At 43.2% G+C, this 14,752-nt stretch overlaps 1 protein-coding gene across 2 annotated transcripts in view; it reads left to right on the top strand.

Moving 5' to 3' along the window:
• TANGO6 (transport and golgi organization 6 homolog) overlaps positions 1–14,752 on the top strand; it is a 261,322-nt gene that overhangs the window by 71,553 nt on the left and 175,017 nt on the right. For both annotated transcript variants that reach the window (XM_009196757.4, XM_009196756.4), the window contains exon 12: positions 7,795–7,929. In XM_009196757.4, coding sequence (XP_009195021.1) covers positions 7,795–7,929 — 135 coding nt within the window. The remainder of the gene's footprint in view (positions 1–7,794; positions 7,930–14,752) is intronic.

The raw sequence follows: 14,752 nt of genomic DNA, 5'->3' as shown, positions 1-14,752 counted from the left end.
ATGACAACCCAGTGTCAATAAGCATTGGTAGAGACAATATACAGTTTCTTTTTTTTTTTTTTGAGACCGAGTCTGACTCTGTTGCCCAGGCTGGAGTGCAGTGGTGCAATCTCGGCTCACTACAACCTCCACCTCCCAGGTTCAAGTGATTCTCCTGCCTCAGCCTCCCCAGTAGGTGGGATTACAGGCACCTACGACCATGCTTGGCTAATTTTTGTATCTTTAGTAGAGACAGGGTTTCACCATGTTGGCGAGGCTGGTCTTGAACTCCTGACCTCAAGCAATCCACCTGTCTCGGCCTCCCAAAGTGCTGGGATTACAGGCATGAGCCACTGTGCCCAGCCCAATTTATAGTTTCTAAATATCATTTTCTACTAAATTCTAAGCTCTATATGGAATAAGGTTGATTCAAAGTCTGAGGCAGGCGGGAATCATACATTATAAACCTCAAGGCATCTTGTTGTGCTTGAATACAAGAAAGTGACCTGAGATGAATGGGATCATATCTGTAGCACACTGGAGCCAACTTGAAGGGACTCCCATTGCCATAGATAGGACAATTAGATCATTAAAAGGAATAATGCCTGCAATAGTTGAAGTACATCAAAGATATAAAAATCTGAGTCAAAGAAAAAAGCCCTCATATGACATCTTTGGGATTGCCAGGGCATCAACTCATTATTTTGTACATTGATAAGTAAAGGGAAAGAATAAAGCATTTGTCTTGTGTTTCCTGTAGGAATTGTATGTCAGGGTAACCAAATGGTCTATGAAGGAAAATCTTCGTAGAGAATCACAGCTAAAAATTCAAAAAGAAAACTAGAAAATTACATCTTGTCTGGGTGCTATGGCTCACGCCTGTAATCTCAGCATTTTGGGAGTCTGAAGCAGGAGGATTGCCTGAGCTCAGGAGTTTGAGACCAGCCTGGGCAATATGGCAAAACCTCACCTCTACTAAAAATACAAAAACTAGACTGGGCACAGTGGCTCACGCCTGAAATCCCAGATCTTTGGGAGACTGAGGTGGGCAGATCACTTGAGACCAGGAGTTTGAGACCAGCCTGGCCACCGTGGTGAAACCCCATCTCTACTGAAAATACAAAAATTAGCTGGGCATGGTGACCCGTGCCTATAATCCCAACTACTGGGAGGCTGAAGCAGGAGAATCACTTGAACCTGGGAGGCGGAGGTTGCAGTGAGCTGAGATCGCACCACTGCACTGTGCTCCTGGCTGGGTGACAAGAGCAAAACTCCGTCTCAAAAAACATTTAAACAACAGGAAAGTACATAATGTAAAAAGTAGGGACTTCTGGTGAAAGACAGTGTACTGAACGCATGTTTATCTGCTATCTCTGGAAGCCATAGGGACCAACGGAACAGGAGAGAAGAGACAGTAGATAAAAGGTAATAGCCGACCAGGTGTGGTGGCTCACGCCCATAATCCCAGCACTTTGGGAGACTGAGGTGAGCAGATCATTTGGGCCCAGGTGTTTGAGACCAGCCTGATCAACATAGCAAGACCCCATCTCTCAAAAAAAAAAAAAAAAAAAAAAAATTAGTGGGGTGTGGTAGCAAGCGCCTGTAATCCCAGCTATTTGGAAGGCTGAGGCATGAAAAACACTTGAACCCAGGAGGTAGAGGTCACAGTGAGCCGAGATTGCACCACTGCACTCCAGCTTGAGCAACAGAGTGAGACTCAGAAAAAAAAAAAAAGGTAATAACAAATGTTGCAAAGTTCAGTGACGAGATATAGCTCACTGCAACCTTCTACCCAATGGGTTCAAGCAATCCTTCCACCTTAGCCTCCCAAGTAGCTGGGACTACAGGCTTGCAACACCATGCCCAACTAATTGTTGTTGTTTGTTTGTTTGTTTGTTTTGTAGAGATGGGGTCTCACTCTATTGCCCAGGCTGGTCTGGGCTAGCAGCTTGAGAAACTGGAAATCTAGATGTCTGCATGTGGAGAAGCCAAGAAGCACACTACCATACCTCAATAAAGTTGTTATTTTTTAAATTTTTATTTATTTATTTATTTTGAGACAGAGTCTCACTCTGTTGCCCAGGCTGCAGTGCAGCAGCGCAATCTCAGCTCACTGCAACCTCTGCCTCCTAGGTTCAAACGATTCTCGTGCCTCAGTCTCCCGAGTAGCTAGGATTACAGGCACCCGCCACCACGCCTGGCTAATTTTTGTATTTTTAGTAGAGATGGGGTTTCACCATGTTGGCCAGGCTGGTCTCAAACTCCTGACCTCAGGTGCCTCAGCCTCCCAAAGTGCTGGGATTAGAGGCGTAAGCCACCACGCCCAGCCTAAATTTTTTTTTTTTAAAGAAAAATAAGAAAAAAAGGAGCAAGCTCCTTTTTACTGCAGAACCCTGGACGGACAGGAAGCATCAGATAACCTCTAAAAATGGAGTTGAATTTAGAGCTTGAAAGAGTTTGAAAGGCTGTATAGGATTCAGTAGATCCCTTCATTTGTTCCTTCCCTTTGTACAACCATCTCCCCTTCCCAGCAAAAGACTGGAGGTTTACTTTTGAGAGATGATGAGCCCAAGAGACTCTGAACTGGGTGGGAGAGGCAAACTGAAAAATAGGAGGTATAAGTTGAAGTCTGCATCCTCAACAATGAGGCCTCCACCCCTTCCACTCAGGTGTCAGAGTCTTGGCAACAGGTTTAGACACCCCCATAGGACTACTGTGAGGATTAAATGAGTTAATACCTGTAACATGTTCAGAATTGTGCTTGGTAAATAGGAAATGTTTAATGTCATTATTATTATTATTTTTGAGATGGAGTTTCGCTCTTGTTGCCCAGGCTGGAGTGCAATGTCACAATCTCAGCTTACCACAACTTCTGCCTCCCTGGTTCCAGTGATTTTCCTGCCTCAGCCTCTGGAGTAGCTGGGATTACAGGTGCCTGCAACCACACCCGGCTAATTTTTGTATTTTTAGTAGAGATGGGGTTTCTCCATGTTGATCAGGCTGGTCTCAAACTGCCAGCTTCAGGTGATCCACCTGCCTTGGCCTCCCAAAGTGCTGGGATTACAGGCGCCTGGACTTAATGTTATTAATAAACTAAAGAGTTTATTATTAAACCAAACTAAAAGTGGTTGCTTCTGTAGAGCGTGAATCAGATGGGAATAAATTATGTAGGGCACTGCTATTTTTCACTATAAGCTTTCAGGAATATTTGGCTTTTAAAATTATGTACGTTTATAAGAAGTTTTAAGTAAAAAGTAAAGGTCTGTCCCCACTCTCCACAGCATATATAAATTTTAGAACAGGCTTCGGTCCCACACCTATTCTTGTGGCTGGCAGCCCCACCAAAATCACAGGAAATGTGTAGTAGGTGGAGGAGCTGCTGTCCAAATGGGTAGGGGGTTTTGGTGTTAACACGAAGAATGTTTGGCGGAAAGGGTACTTCATAGATGACAATGATAGCTGGCTGTCTCTTTATAGTTAATGGTTCCCTGTTTTGTTTTTTGTTTTTTGTTTTTGCATACATACAAACATAGAAAGTGTATATTTTAGTAATAGGATCATACGACTTGTTTTGATAGCTACACACACACACCGTGCTACACACACACACACACACACACACACACACACACACACCGTGGAGGCCAGGCGCTGTGGCTTATGCTTGTTATCCCAGCACTTTGGGAGGCTACCCGCGAGACTGAGGCAGGAGAATTGCTTGAACCCGGGAGGTGGAGGTTGCAGTGAGCCGAGATCACGCCAGTGCACTGCAGCCTAGGTGGCAGAGCTAAACTCCATCTCAAAAAAAAAAAAGAAAAAACTGGAGAGGAATTTAGAAACAGTTGGAAGGCTAAATAATCCTAGTTGAGTAATTTAGAAATGCTTTATTTATTTTTTGTTATTGTTGTTAGAGACAGGGTCTCACTCTTTGTCACCCAGGTGGGAGTGCAGTGGTGCAATCACGGCTCACTGCAACCTTGAACTCCTTGGTTCATGCAATCCTCCTACCTCAGCTTCCTGGGTAGCCAGGACTACAGGTGTGTGCCACTGTGCCTGGCTAATTTTTAAATTTTCTGTAGAGATAGGGTCTCACTTTATTGCCAGGCTGGTCTTGAACTCCTGGCCTAAAGTGATCTCCTGCCTTGGCGTCCCAAAGTATTAGGTCTCACTTTATTGCCAGGCTGGTCGTGAACTCCTGGCCTAAAGTGATCTCCTGCCTTGGCCTCCCAAAGTATTAGGTTACAGGCATTAGCCACTGTGCCCAGCTAAGGAGTGCTTTAGAAAACTCCCTGGAGGCAAAATAGTTGGCCCAAGATAGTAGAAACAGTTTCTACCTAGTGTTTCTAGAAAGGGCCAGTGTCCTTATCTTCTAGTATGAATAAAATCGTAGGGATGAAGGAGGTGGTGAAAACTCCCATAAACAGCATTGTTCATTTCAGTAAGTGGAACTTTTAATAACCTTTCTAGTTTCCTGCATTGCTTCAGAAGACAAGTGTTAACAAGCCATTCTCCTGACGTTAAGCTTGCAATAAAGATTCTAGCACAGCATGTGATTTGTCCAGAGAATTAAACATGCAAGCTTGCATGTTATTTGGAGGCTTATTATGACCTTCTCAGCCTTTCCATTTCTAAAATGATTTCTGTCTTTTGAGTCATTAATCCTAAGTATGCATGTGTGTGTGCACGCATGTGCCTTTGCGTGCTGTCATTTATTCAAAGGTGTTTTTACTTAAGGTGATTAATCCAAATGCATTGAAAATGATGCTGACCAAATTAATTCTATTTAAAGCTTAGTTGTTAGCCAAATGCTATATAAAGTCTTGTCTAGGAACAATCTTAATCCTTTCAACTATTTAATACTTAAAAAAAGACTGTAGATCAGGGGTCTCCAACCCCCAGGCCACGGACTAGTACTGTTCTGTGGCCTGTTAGGAACCCGGCCTCATAACCGGAGGTGAGCAGCGCACAAGTGAGCTTTACCACCTGAGCACGGCCTCCTGTCAGATGAGCAGCAGCATTAGATTCTCATAGGAGCGCGAACCCTGTTGTGAAATATGCATGCAAGAGATCTAGGTTGCACAGTCCTTATGAGAATCTAACTAACACCTGATGATCTGAGGTGGAATAGTTTCATCCTGAAACCATTCCCCACCCCTCTCCCCCTCCCGCTTCTGCCAACCTTGGTGTGCGGGAAAATTGTCTTCCATGAAACCGGTCCCTGGTGCCAAAAAGTTTGGGGATCACTGCTGTCAATCATTTGCACAAATGGTTCTAAGACACTGACTTCTAGATGAAACTGAACACTACCCCTCCATTCTTTACTTACTAGAATTAGACTGTCAAAATGTCAGGAGTGAGTCAGGGCAGGAATCCCTGAGGAGGAAACCTCCTTCTGAGAAGCAGATCCAGGACCCCCTGACATAGTCAGAAAGTAACAGGTCATTTTTTATAAGGAGAGTTTATTTTTTAGAGCAGTTTTAGATTCACAACAAAATTGAACAGAAGAGACAGAGATTTCCCTTACACTCCCTGCACTCACACAACATAGCCTCCCCCATTGTCAACATGTCCCACCAGAGTGATGCATTTTTTACAGCTGATCAGTCTACATTGACACATCACCACCCAAAGTCCATAGTTTACATTAGGGCTCGCTTTTGGCGTTGTACAAACTATGGATTTGGACAAATTTGCAATGCCATGTATCCACCATGATGGTATCATACAGAATAGTTTCACCACCGTAAAAATCCTCTGTGCTCCACCTGTTCTATTCTCCCTCTCTCCTAACCCCTGGCAACCCTTGATCTTTTTACTGTCTCCATAGTTTTGCCTTTTCCAAAATGTAATATAGTTGAAATCATACAGCCTGTAGCCTTTTCAGCTTGGCTTCTTTCCCTTAGTAATACGCATTCGAGGTTCCTGCGTGTCTTTTCATAGCTTGATTGCCCATTTTTTGGTGCTATTTTTCCATTGTTTGGATGTACCACAGTTTATTGATGCATTCACCTACTGAAGGACATCTTGGTTACTTCAGGTTTTAACAATTATAACTAGAGCTGCTATAAACAACCATGTGCAGGTTTTGTATGGACATAGGTTTTCAACTCATTTGAGTAAATATCAAGGCAAGCAATGGCTAGATTGTATGGTGAGAGTATGTTTAGTTTTGTAAGAAAGTGCCAAACGGTCTGCCAAAATGGCTGTACCATTTTACATTCCCAGCAGCAGTGAATGAATGAGAGCTCCCGTTGATCTCCATCCTCACCAACATTCCTGGTGAAATCAGTTCTCTGGATTTTGGCCATTCTATTAGGTGTGTAAAAGTATATCAACAATGCTTTCATTTCCAATTCTCCAATGCCATAGGATGTGGAGCATCTTTTCATATGCTTTTTTGCCATCTGTATATTTTCTTTGGTGAGATATCGGTTTAGGACTTTTGCTCTTTTTTAATTGGGCTCTTTTCTTTTCAAGATAGGATCTCTTTCTGTTACACAGGCTAAAGTGCAGTGACACCATCATGGCTTACTGCAGCCTTGACCTCCTGGGCTCAAGCAATCCTCCCACCTCAGTCTCCTGAGTAGCTGGGACTATAGGCACTTGCCACTATGCATGACTAATTTTTTTTTTTTTTTTTTTTTTTGAGACAAGGTCTCACTCTGTTGCCCAGGCTGGAGTGTAGTGGTGCTGTCTCAACTCACTGCAACCTCCGCCTCCTGGTTCAAGCGATTCTTCCACCTCAGCCTCCCGAGTAGCTGAGACTACAGGTGCGCCACCATGCCCGGATAATTTTTTGTAATTTTTTGGTAGAGACAGGATTCACCTTTTGGTCAGGCTGGTCTGGACTCCTAACCTCAAGTGATATACCCACCTCGGCCTCCCAAAGTGCTGGGATTACAGGCGTGAGCCACCGTGCCCAACCCGGGTTTTCTTATTATTGAGCTTTAAGAGTTCTCTGTAAATTTTGGAAAACAGTCCCTTGTCAGACTGTTTTGGATGAATATTTTCTCCCAGTCCGTGGCTTCTCTTTGTATTCTCTTGACAGTGTCTTTTGCAGAGCAGGAATTTTTAACTTCAGTGAAGTCCAGCTTATCATTACTTTCTTTCACGGATTGTGCCTTTGGTGTTGCATCTGAAAAGTCCTCACCATACCCGCGACCATCTAGATTTTCCATGGTAGCTGCTAGGAGTTTATAGTTTTGTATTTTGCGTTGCAGTCCATGATCCATTTTGAGTTCATTTACAAGTCATTTTGCTTTTTAATTTTCAGGCAAAATTCATGCAAAGTAAAGGAAGTTGGAGTAGCATATTAAAACATTTGGAAAAGTATAAATAGGCTTTCTCATTTATTAAGTGTATGGCCTTAAACAAACAACCTTTTAAAGTCTCAGATTCTTCATTTCATAATGAGGATGATAGTACTGACCTCCTAGAGTTGAGATGAGAACTAAGTGAGATTGTACACGTGAAACACTTGGGAGCTTCCCGCTTGCTGAACATGTGGAGATGCTGGGAATGGGGCTAACCCAGAGAGGGCATGGAAGCTCCACCCCCACCCGCTTTTCCTATCCATCTGTCTGTTCATCAGCGTCCTTTGTAATAACCTTTATAATAAACCAGTAAATGCTATTAAAAAAAAAAAAAGCAAAACACTGAACTTCATACCTGCATGGTAAGTAGCAATTGTTCTGGATGATTCTTGCTATCATGATGTAGATAAAGAAGATGAGGATGTAGGCATAAGATGTAAGAAGAATTTTGATTTTTTAAATTATTATTCCTCATTGATTCTCAATTCCCTTTTTTTGGTAGGTGGTGGACTTTGTAGCAGCAACATTGCAGAGAGCCTGTGCAAGCTTGGCCCATCAGGCAGAGAGCGCCGTGGAATCACAGACGCTGAGCATGTCTATGGGGCTGGTGGCTGTCATGCTGGGAGGAGCTGTTCAGGTGAGTTGTAGACATGAGCCAAGCTTGAATGGAGGGAAGGGAGAAGCAAAATACCAGTTGTTTTCCTTCCATACCCTTGTGAGAAATAAGAATGGATATTGTACATAGGAGAACCAGAATAAAGAAGTTAGTTTGTTAATGAGAATTCTCTCCAAAGTGGAGAACAAGAAAGTTGCACCGTTTCCACTCTGTCACCTGAATAGACTTCACTATCAGAAGGGAAGGGTCCTCTCTACCTGTTACAATCTGAATCTGGGAACATCTAGCCTGGTATTTTGCATCTGAGGTGAATACTAGATTTTCTGGCCTTCACTCTCCAAAGCCCAGCCCTTGTTTCTGCTACTGTTGTTGGGGAAAGTCCTTAATAACCTGCTGGTTGCATAAGATCCATCTATTTTGAATGCTTCATTTTAGCACAGGATTCATTCTTCATCCCACATCAGGCAGCATGTTAAAGCTTTGCCTCTCGCCACTTTTAAGTGTATATGTCCTTTACATACCTAATTTATAATTTTTAAAGTTTTTTTTTTAAACATTACATATTGGCTGGGTGCAGTGACTCACTGAGCCTGTAATCCCAGCACTCACTCTCCAAAGCCCAGCCCTTGTTTCTGCTACTGTTGTTGGGGAAAGTAGCTGGATGTGGTGGTGGGCGCCTATAGATCCCAGCTACTTGGGAGGCTGCAGTTTAGCACAGGAAACATTGCTTGAACCCGGTAGCTGGAGGTTGCAGTGAGCTGAGATCGTGCCATTGCACTCCAGCCTGGGTGACGAGCGAAACTCCATCTCAAAAAAAATTAGAACAAAACAAAACAAACAAGAAAAAACTACATATTGCATACTCATGTGCCACACATACTAAGCTAGGGTACTGGGAATACAGCAGGGGACAGGGCAGACCCTCATGAAACTTGCAGTCCAGTAAGGAAGTCAGACACTAAACGGCCGTTCAGAAATGTACTTAGAATTGAATGAAGGGCCTCAAAAGAGAAGTGGTGGGTACCAAGAGCACATAACATCTAACCTAGGCTGGGAATATTTCTACTGAGGAAGTGTAAGCGTAGCTAAGATTTGAAGGAAACTCTTCCAAGTAAGGAAAACATCACGTACAAAGGCTTAGAAGCAGCAAAGAGCTTGGTATACTTGAGACACTGATAGAAGGCTGGTGTTGGTGAATTGTAGAGACCAAGGGGAAGAGCATGCCAGCAAGGACAAAAGATAGGCAAGGGCTAGACCATGCATGTGTGTGTGACTGGCTGATTACATACCAAATTAGGTGAGGAGTCTGCAGGAAAGCAGAATAGGCTTAGTGTGAGTCTTACGAAATCCACCCTGAAGCCAATCTGCTCAAAACCCTTAGCAATGAGTAGGATACCCTCTGGGAATGGATTTTTGAGCTTGAGGATTCAAATCTGATTCTGATTCTTGATGTATTAGAATATGCCTTTCACTAGCCTGTCAAAAAGGAAAAGGAATTTTATCTGGGCCTGTTATTAGTGTGAAGCCCATTTCTTGGTAGATTTACTTAGCACTTCTAATATATATTTTCCACATTGTTTGGGAAAAAAAAAGCTTTTGGTTCAGTTTCTAGCACCATAGTATACCCTTGCTGTTAGAACTATCAAGGAAAATTTCACTGATGGAATCATTTTTCTTTTTTTTTGAGACAGAGTCTTACTCTGTTGCCCAGGCTGGAGTGCAGTGGCACAATCTCCGCTCACTGCAGCCTCCGCCTCTGGGTTCAAGCAATTCTCCTGCCTCAGCCTCCCAAGTAGCTGGGATTACAGGCATGCGCCACCACACCTGGCTAATTTTTGTATTTATAGTAGAGACAGGGTTTTGCCATGGCGGCCAGGCTGGTCTCAAACCCCTGACCTCAGGTGATCCACCCGCCTCGGCCTCCCAAAGTGTTAGGATTACAGGCGTGAGCCACTGTGCCTGGCTGGAATCATTTTTCTTAAGTTGTATTCTTATTGGATTTAGTTGGCCAAATTGATTTTTGTTTTTCTGGTTGAATATTAATTTGAATAGTCTTTTTTTTGGCTTGTCTTTACTTCACACTTATTTCAAACCACATCCCAAATGGAAGATAGATCACAGAAATCTCCATTTCCCTTTCTAGAAGCCCATTGTTGGAGGGCTGGCTGTGCATGTTAGTTGTATTCTAAAACAGACTCACCTGACTGATGTCAAGGTTATACCTTGCAGGCCCCTGCCTTTCTGTGATCCATCCTGACTCACTGATTACATCCGGCATTCCTCTGACTTTGCAGTTAGTTAAGTGAACATAAGCACGTCACCCCCTTTATCTTTGGCCTAAATCTGCTACTTTTTTTCTGTTTGAATCATGGATTTGTAAATGGCTTCTATAGTAATGCTGAATTTTCTTTCTTTGTATTAAAAAAAAAAAAGTCATAGTTCTGAATTGTGTTTTCAGTTAATTGTTGTCAGGCCAACAATATACTGTTTTTTCCTATCCCTTATTAGGATTCATTGTTTTGGCTAATGAAAAAAGAATCTAACATCATCTGAACCTTTTTTATTTCTTTCTAATTTATATAATCAAAGTCATTATTAGAACATCGTGTCTGGGAAGAGGAGTTAATTTGGAAAAAGCGTGTATTTAAGACTGCTGACAAAAAATAAAAAATAAAAAGGCCAGGCGCGGTGGCTCATGCCTGTAATCCCAGCACTCTGGGAGGCTAAGGTGGGCAGATCATGAGGTCAGGAGTTCAAGACCAACCTGGCAAACATAGTGAAACCCCATCTCTACTAAAAATACAAAAATTAGCTGGGCATGGTGTGCATGCCTATAATCCCAGCTACTTGGGAAGCTGAGGCAGGAGAATTGCTTGAACGCAGGAGGCGGAGGTTGCAGTGAGCTGAGACCGCCCCACTGCTCTCCAGCCTGGCAACAGAGCGAGACTCCATCTCAAAACAAACAAACAAACAAAAATTTTTTTAAAAAAAGACTGCTGACAAGATAACTGTAATTCCAGGCTCATTTTCTAAATTTCAGAGTTAGTCAATGAAAATATTATACATTGGTTACTCCTCCCTGTCCCCTCAAGAAGCAGTTTCTGCATGATGTTGCATTGTCCGTTGGTCTCTAAAGCACGAAGCTGAGCAGACCATTCTAGACCTTCTTTAGGAAAAACTAAAACCATGTTGTTCCAGGGTGGCAGCAGAGCCTCTGGTTAAAAACTGGGCTCCAAATCTTTAAATCTAGATTCTGTTGGGGCGGGGGCTCGTTATTGGGCGAGAAAAGGTGCGTCTCTTCTCTAAGGGGGAAGGAGTCTTTAGCTTGGTGTTACTCTACACTGCTTAGGTCATGTTTTTGATCAAAGGTCATTGCTCAGACTCTTTGGCAAAAAGGTCGCTATGAACATGGACTGTGTTTTAGGTGCTGTTCACTTACATATTAGAATCATTGCAAATGCTTAGGGGCTGGGGTAGAAGTAGTGGTAAGCAAGCTAGAGGTCTATTGCAGAATGGAGGAAGGGGAGAGGGAAAACCGCTGAAATCTGTTGCATGCTGGTGAGGAGAATTGGTTGACTCAGTTCCTGTGCTAGAATGCTGTCCTTTCTCTTCACCGAGCCCAATTTGGATGCTCTATAGATCTGCTTGGGAAAATTCCCATTATTTCTAGCTGTTATGTAGAACTCCAAAGAGCAGACAATCCTTCTTAATTACTGTTACTTTCAAGCAGCCTCATTTAGAGATGTCTTACTTTCTGCCGTATTTAATAAACCTGCCACAGTAGGTACTTAATTAACAGTTTTTGAATGGATGGATAAATGGAAGGAAGAAAGAATAAAAAGAAGAGAGGAAAGATAATGTTTAACGAAGGACGCATGAATTTGTTTTGTTTTGTTTATCAAAAGGGTATGGGCTCAAAAAGTTGAAAAACACTGCCCTCACCCATAGTGAGCAACCTCCAGATCTGGACACACCCATGGGAGTGTTGTGAATGTTAGTCATGTGTTATGAGGGGCAAAGGAGAGCCATGCTTCTTGTTTTCACAGGCTTTCACTTGATTATCCTCTAGGTGATCCAGTCTTTTCTCAGAATTTCCCTAGAGTGGAGAGGCATCCTTCAACCGCTTGTATGCAGGTGATCAAACTGGCTAAAAAACCCCTTACTTGCAAACCGCAGTGCCTCCAATTTTACAACTTAAAAAGCAAATGACTTTCCAGTTAACTAAGCTGACTAGTTCCATTTAATTCTTTTTGCTTTTGAGATTAAACCATCTATTTCTGGAATTGTCTTCATTCTGCTCATTTATACACATTGTTAAAGATTTTCAGAGCTTTGGCCAGGTGCAGTGGCTCACGCCTATAATCCCAGTGCTTTGGGAGGCTGAGGTGGGCAGATCACCTGAGGTCAGGAGTTCCAGACCAGCCTGGCCAACATGGTGAAACCCCGTCTCTACTAAAAATACAAAAAATTAGCTGGGTATGGTAGTACATGCCTGTAATCCCAGCTACTTGGGAGGCTGAGGCAGGAGAATTGCTTGAACCCGGGAGGTGGAAGTTGTAGTGAGCCGAGATCATGCCATTGCGCTCCAGCCTGGGCAACAAGAGTGAAACTCCTCAAAAAAAAAAGCTCCTCACCTGGGCACAGTGGCTTATGCCTATAATCCCAGCACTTTGGGAGGCTGAGGTGGGAGGATCACCAGAGGTCAGAAGTTTGAGACCAGCCTGGCCAAAATGGCAAAATCCCATCTCTACTAAAAATATAAAAAAATTAGCTGGGTGTGGTGGCGGGCACCTGTCATCCCAGCTACTTGGGAGGCTGAGGCAGGAGAATCGCTTGAACCTGGGAGGTGGAGGATGCAGTGAGCCGAGATCATGCCATTGCACTCCAGCCTGGATGACAGAGCAAAACTCTGTCCCCCCGCCCAAAAAAAAAAAAAAGCTCCTCAGATATCTGCTGCCACCCAATGTATTTCCCTGGACAACTCCAGGGGCTAGATGTTCGATGAGTAAATACCCATCCAGGATGTGGGCACCTGGTTGTCCAGCCTGAGGCCAGGGATCCCAGGGCACACCTTTGATCAGGGAGGGATGAGGCTGGTGCTTCTGCCATGCCAAGGATTGAGAACTCTGTGGATGCAAAGGGGTGGGTGGGAGGCCAGGTGTGGTGGCTCACGCCTGTAATCCCAGCATTTTAGGAGGCTGAGGTGGGCAGATCACATGAGGTTAGGAGTTTAAGGTCAGCCCGGGCAACATGGCAAAACTCTGACTCTACTAAAAATACAAAAATTAGCCAGGCAGGTGGCCACACCTGGAGTCCCAGTTACTCAGGAGGCTGAGGTGGGGGAATCGCTTGAACCTGGGAGGTGGAGGTTGGAGTGAGCCAAGATTGTGCCACGGTACTCCAGCCTGAGTAATAGAGCAAGACTCTGTCTCAAAAAAAAAGAAAAAATTGCAATTCCCTAATGACTTATGACATTGAGTATGTCTTCCTGTGCTTATTTACCATCTGTATGTCTTCTTTTTTTTTTTTTTTGAGATAGAGTCTCACTCTGTTTCCCAGGCTGGAGTACAGTGGCGCATCTCAGCTCACTGCAAGCTCTGCCTCCCGGGTTCACGCCATTCTCCTGCCTCAGCCTCCTGAGTAGCTGGGACCACAGGTGCCCGCCACCACGCCCGGCTAATTTTTTTTTTTTTTGTATTTTAAGTAGAGACAGGGTTTCACCGTGTTAGCCAGGATGGTCTCAATCTCCTGACATCGTGATCCGCCCGCCTCCGCCTCCCAAAGTGCTGGGATTACAGGCGTGAGCCACCGCGCCCAGCCTGCCTGTATGTCTTCTTTGGTAGGGTGGTGTTCTTTGGTAGACCTATCTGTTTAGGTCTTTTGCCCATTTTTAAGTCAGGTTGTTGATTTTCTTATTGTTGAGTTTTGAGGGTTCTTTGTATATTTTGGCGATTAGTTCTTTTTCAGATATGTCTTTTACAAATATTTTCTCTCGTTCTGTAGTTTATCTTCTCATTCTCTTGACAGTTTCTTTTGCAGAGCAGACATTTTTAATTTTAATAAGGTCTAGGTTTTTAGCTGTGTCTTTCATAGATTGTGCCTTTGGTGGTGTATTTAAAAGGTCATTGCTTTTAAGAGGTCATCTCAATTTTCTACTATGTTAACTTGTAGGAGTTTTATAGTTTTGTATTTGACAGTTAGGTTTATGATCCATTTCAAGTTAATTTTTGTGCAAGGTGCAAGGTCTGTGTCTAGATTCATTTTTTTCCCAAGTGCATGCCAGTTGTTCCAGCACCATTTCTTGAAAAAACTGTCTTTCTTTTTTTTTCTACTGACACTTGTTCCAATTTAAAAAAAAAAAAAGAAAAGAAAAAAAAGACTGTATTTTTTTTTTCCATTTAAAGCCTTTGCTCCTTTGTCAAAGTTCAGTTGACTCTATTTATGTGGGTCTATTTCTAGTCTTGCTGTTCTGTTCCATTGATCTATTTGTCTTGGCTGGTTTTTTTTAGAAGAAATTGTTATATAGAAGAGAAATGAAAAAGAGGCCAAATAGATTATAGATAAATTATTCTCATTTTAGATGCTTTAAAAAAGTCCACAATACAACAGAGGCACTGAATGAAGTTTAGCATAATGATAATACTAGTAAAATTATTTGAAAATGTCTCAGCCGGGCGTGGTGGCTCACACCTGTAATCCCAACACTTTGGGAGGCCGAGGTGGGCGGATCACCTGAGGTCCAGAGTTTAAGACTAGCCTGGCCAACATGGTAAAACCCCATCTCTACTAAAATATAAAATATTAGCCGGGCATGGCGGTGTGTGCCTGTAGTCCCAGCTACTAG

Source organism: Papio anubis, chromosome 18 (assembly GCF_008728515.1).
Source record: "Papio anubis isolate 15944 chromosome 18, Panubis1.0, whole genome shotgun sequence".
Taxonomy (NCBI): Eukaryota; Metazoa; Chordata; class Mammalia; order Primates; family Cercopithecidae; genus Papio; species Papio anubis.
Note: the sequence above shows the minus strand (reverse complement) of the source record. Positions and strands in the feature narration are given on the sequence as shown.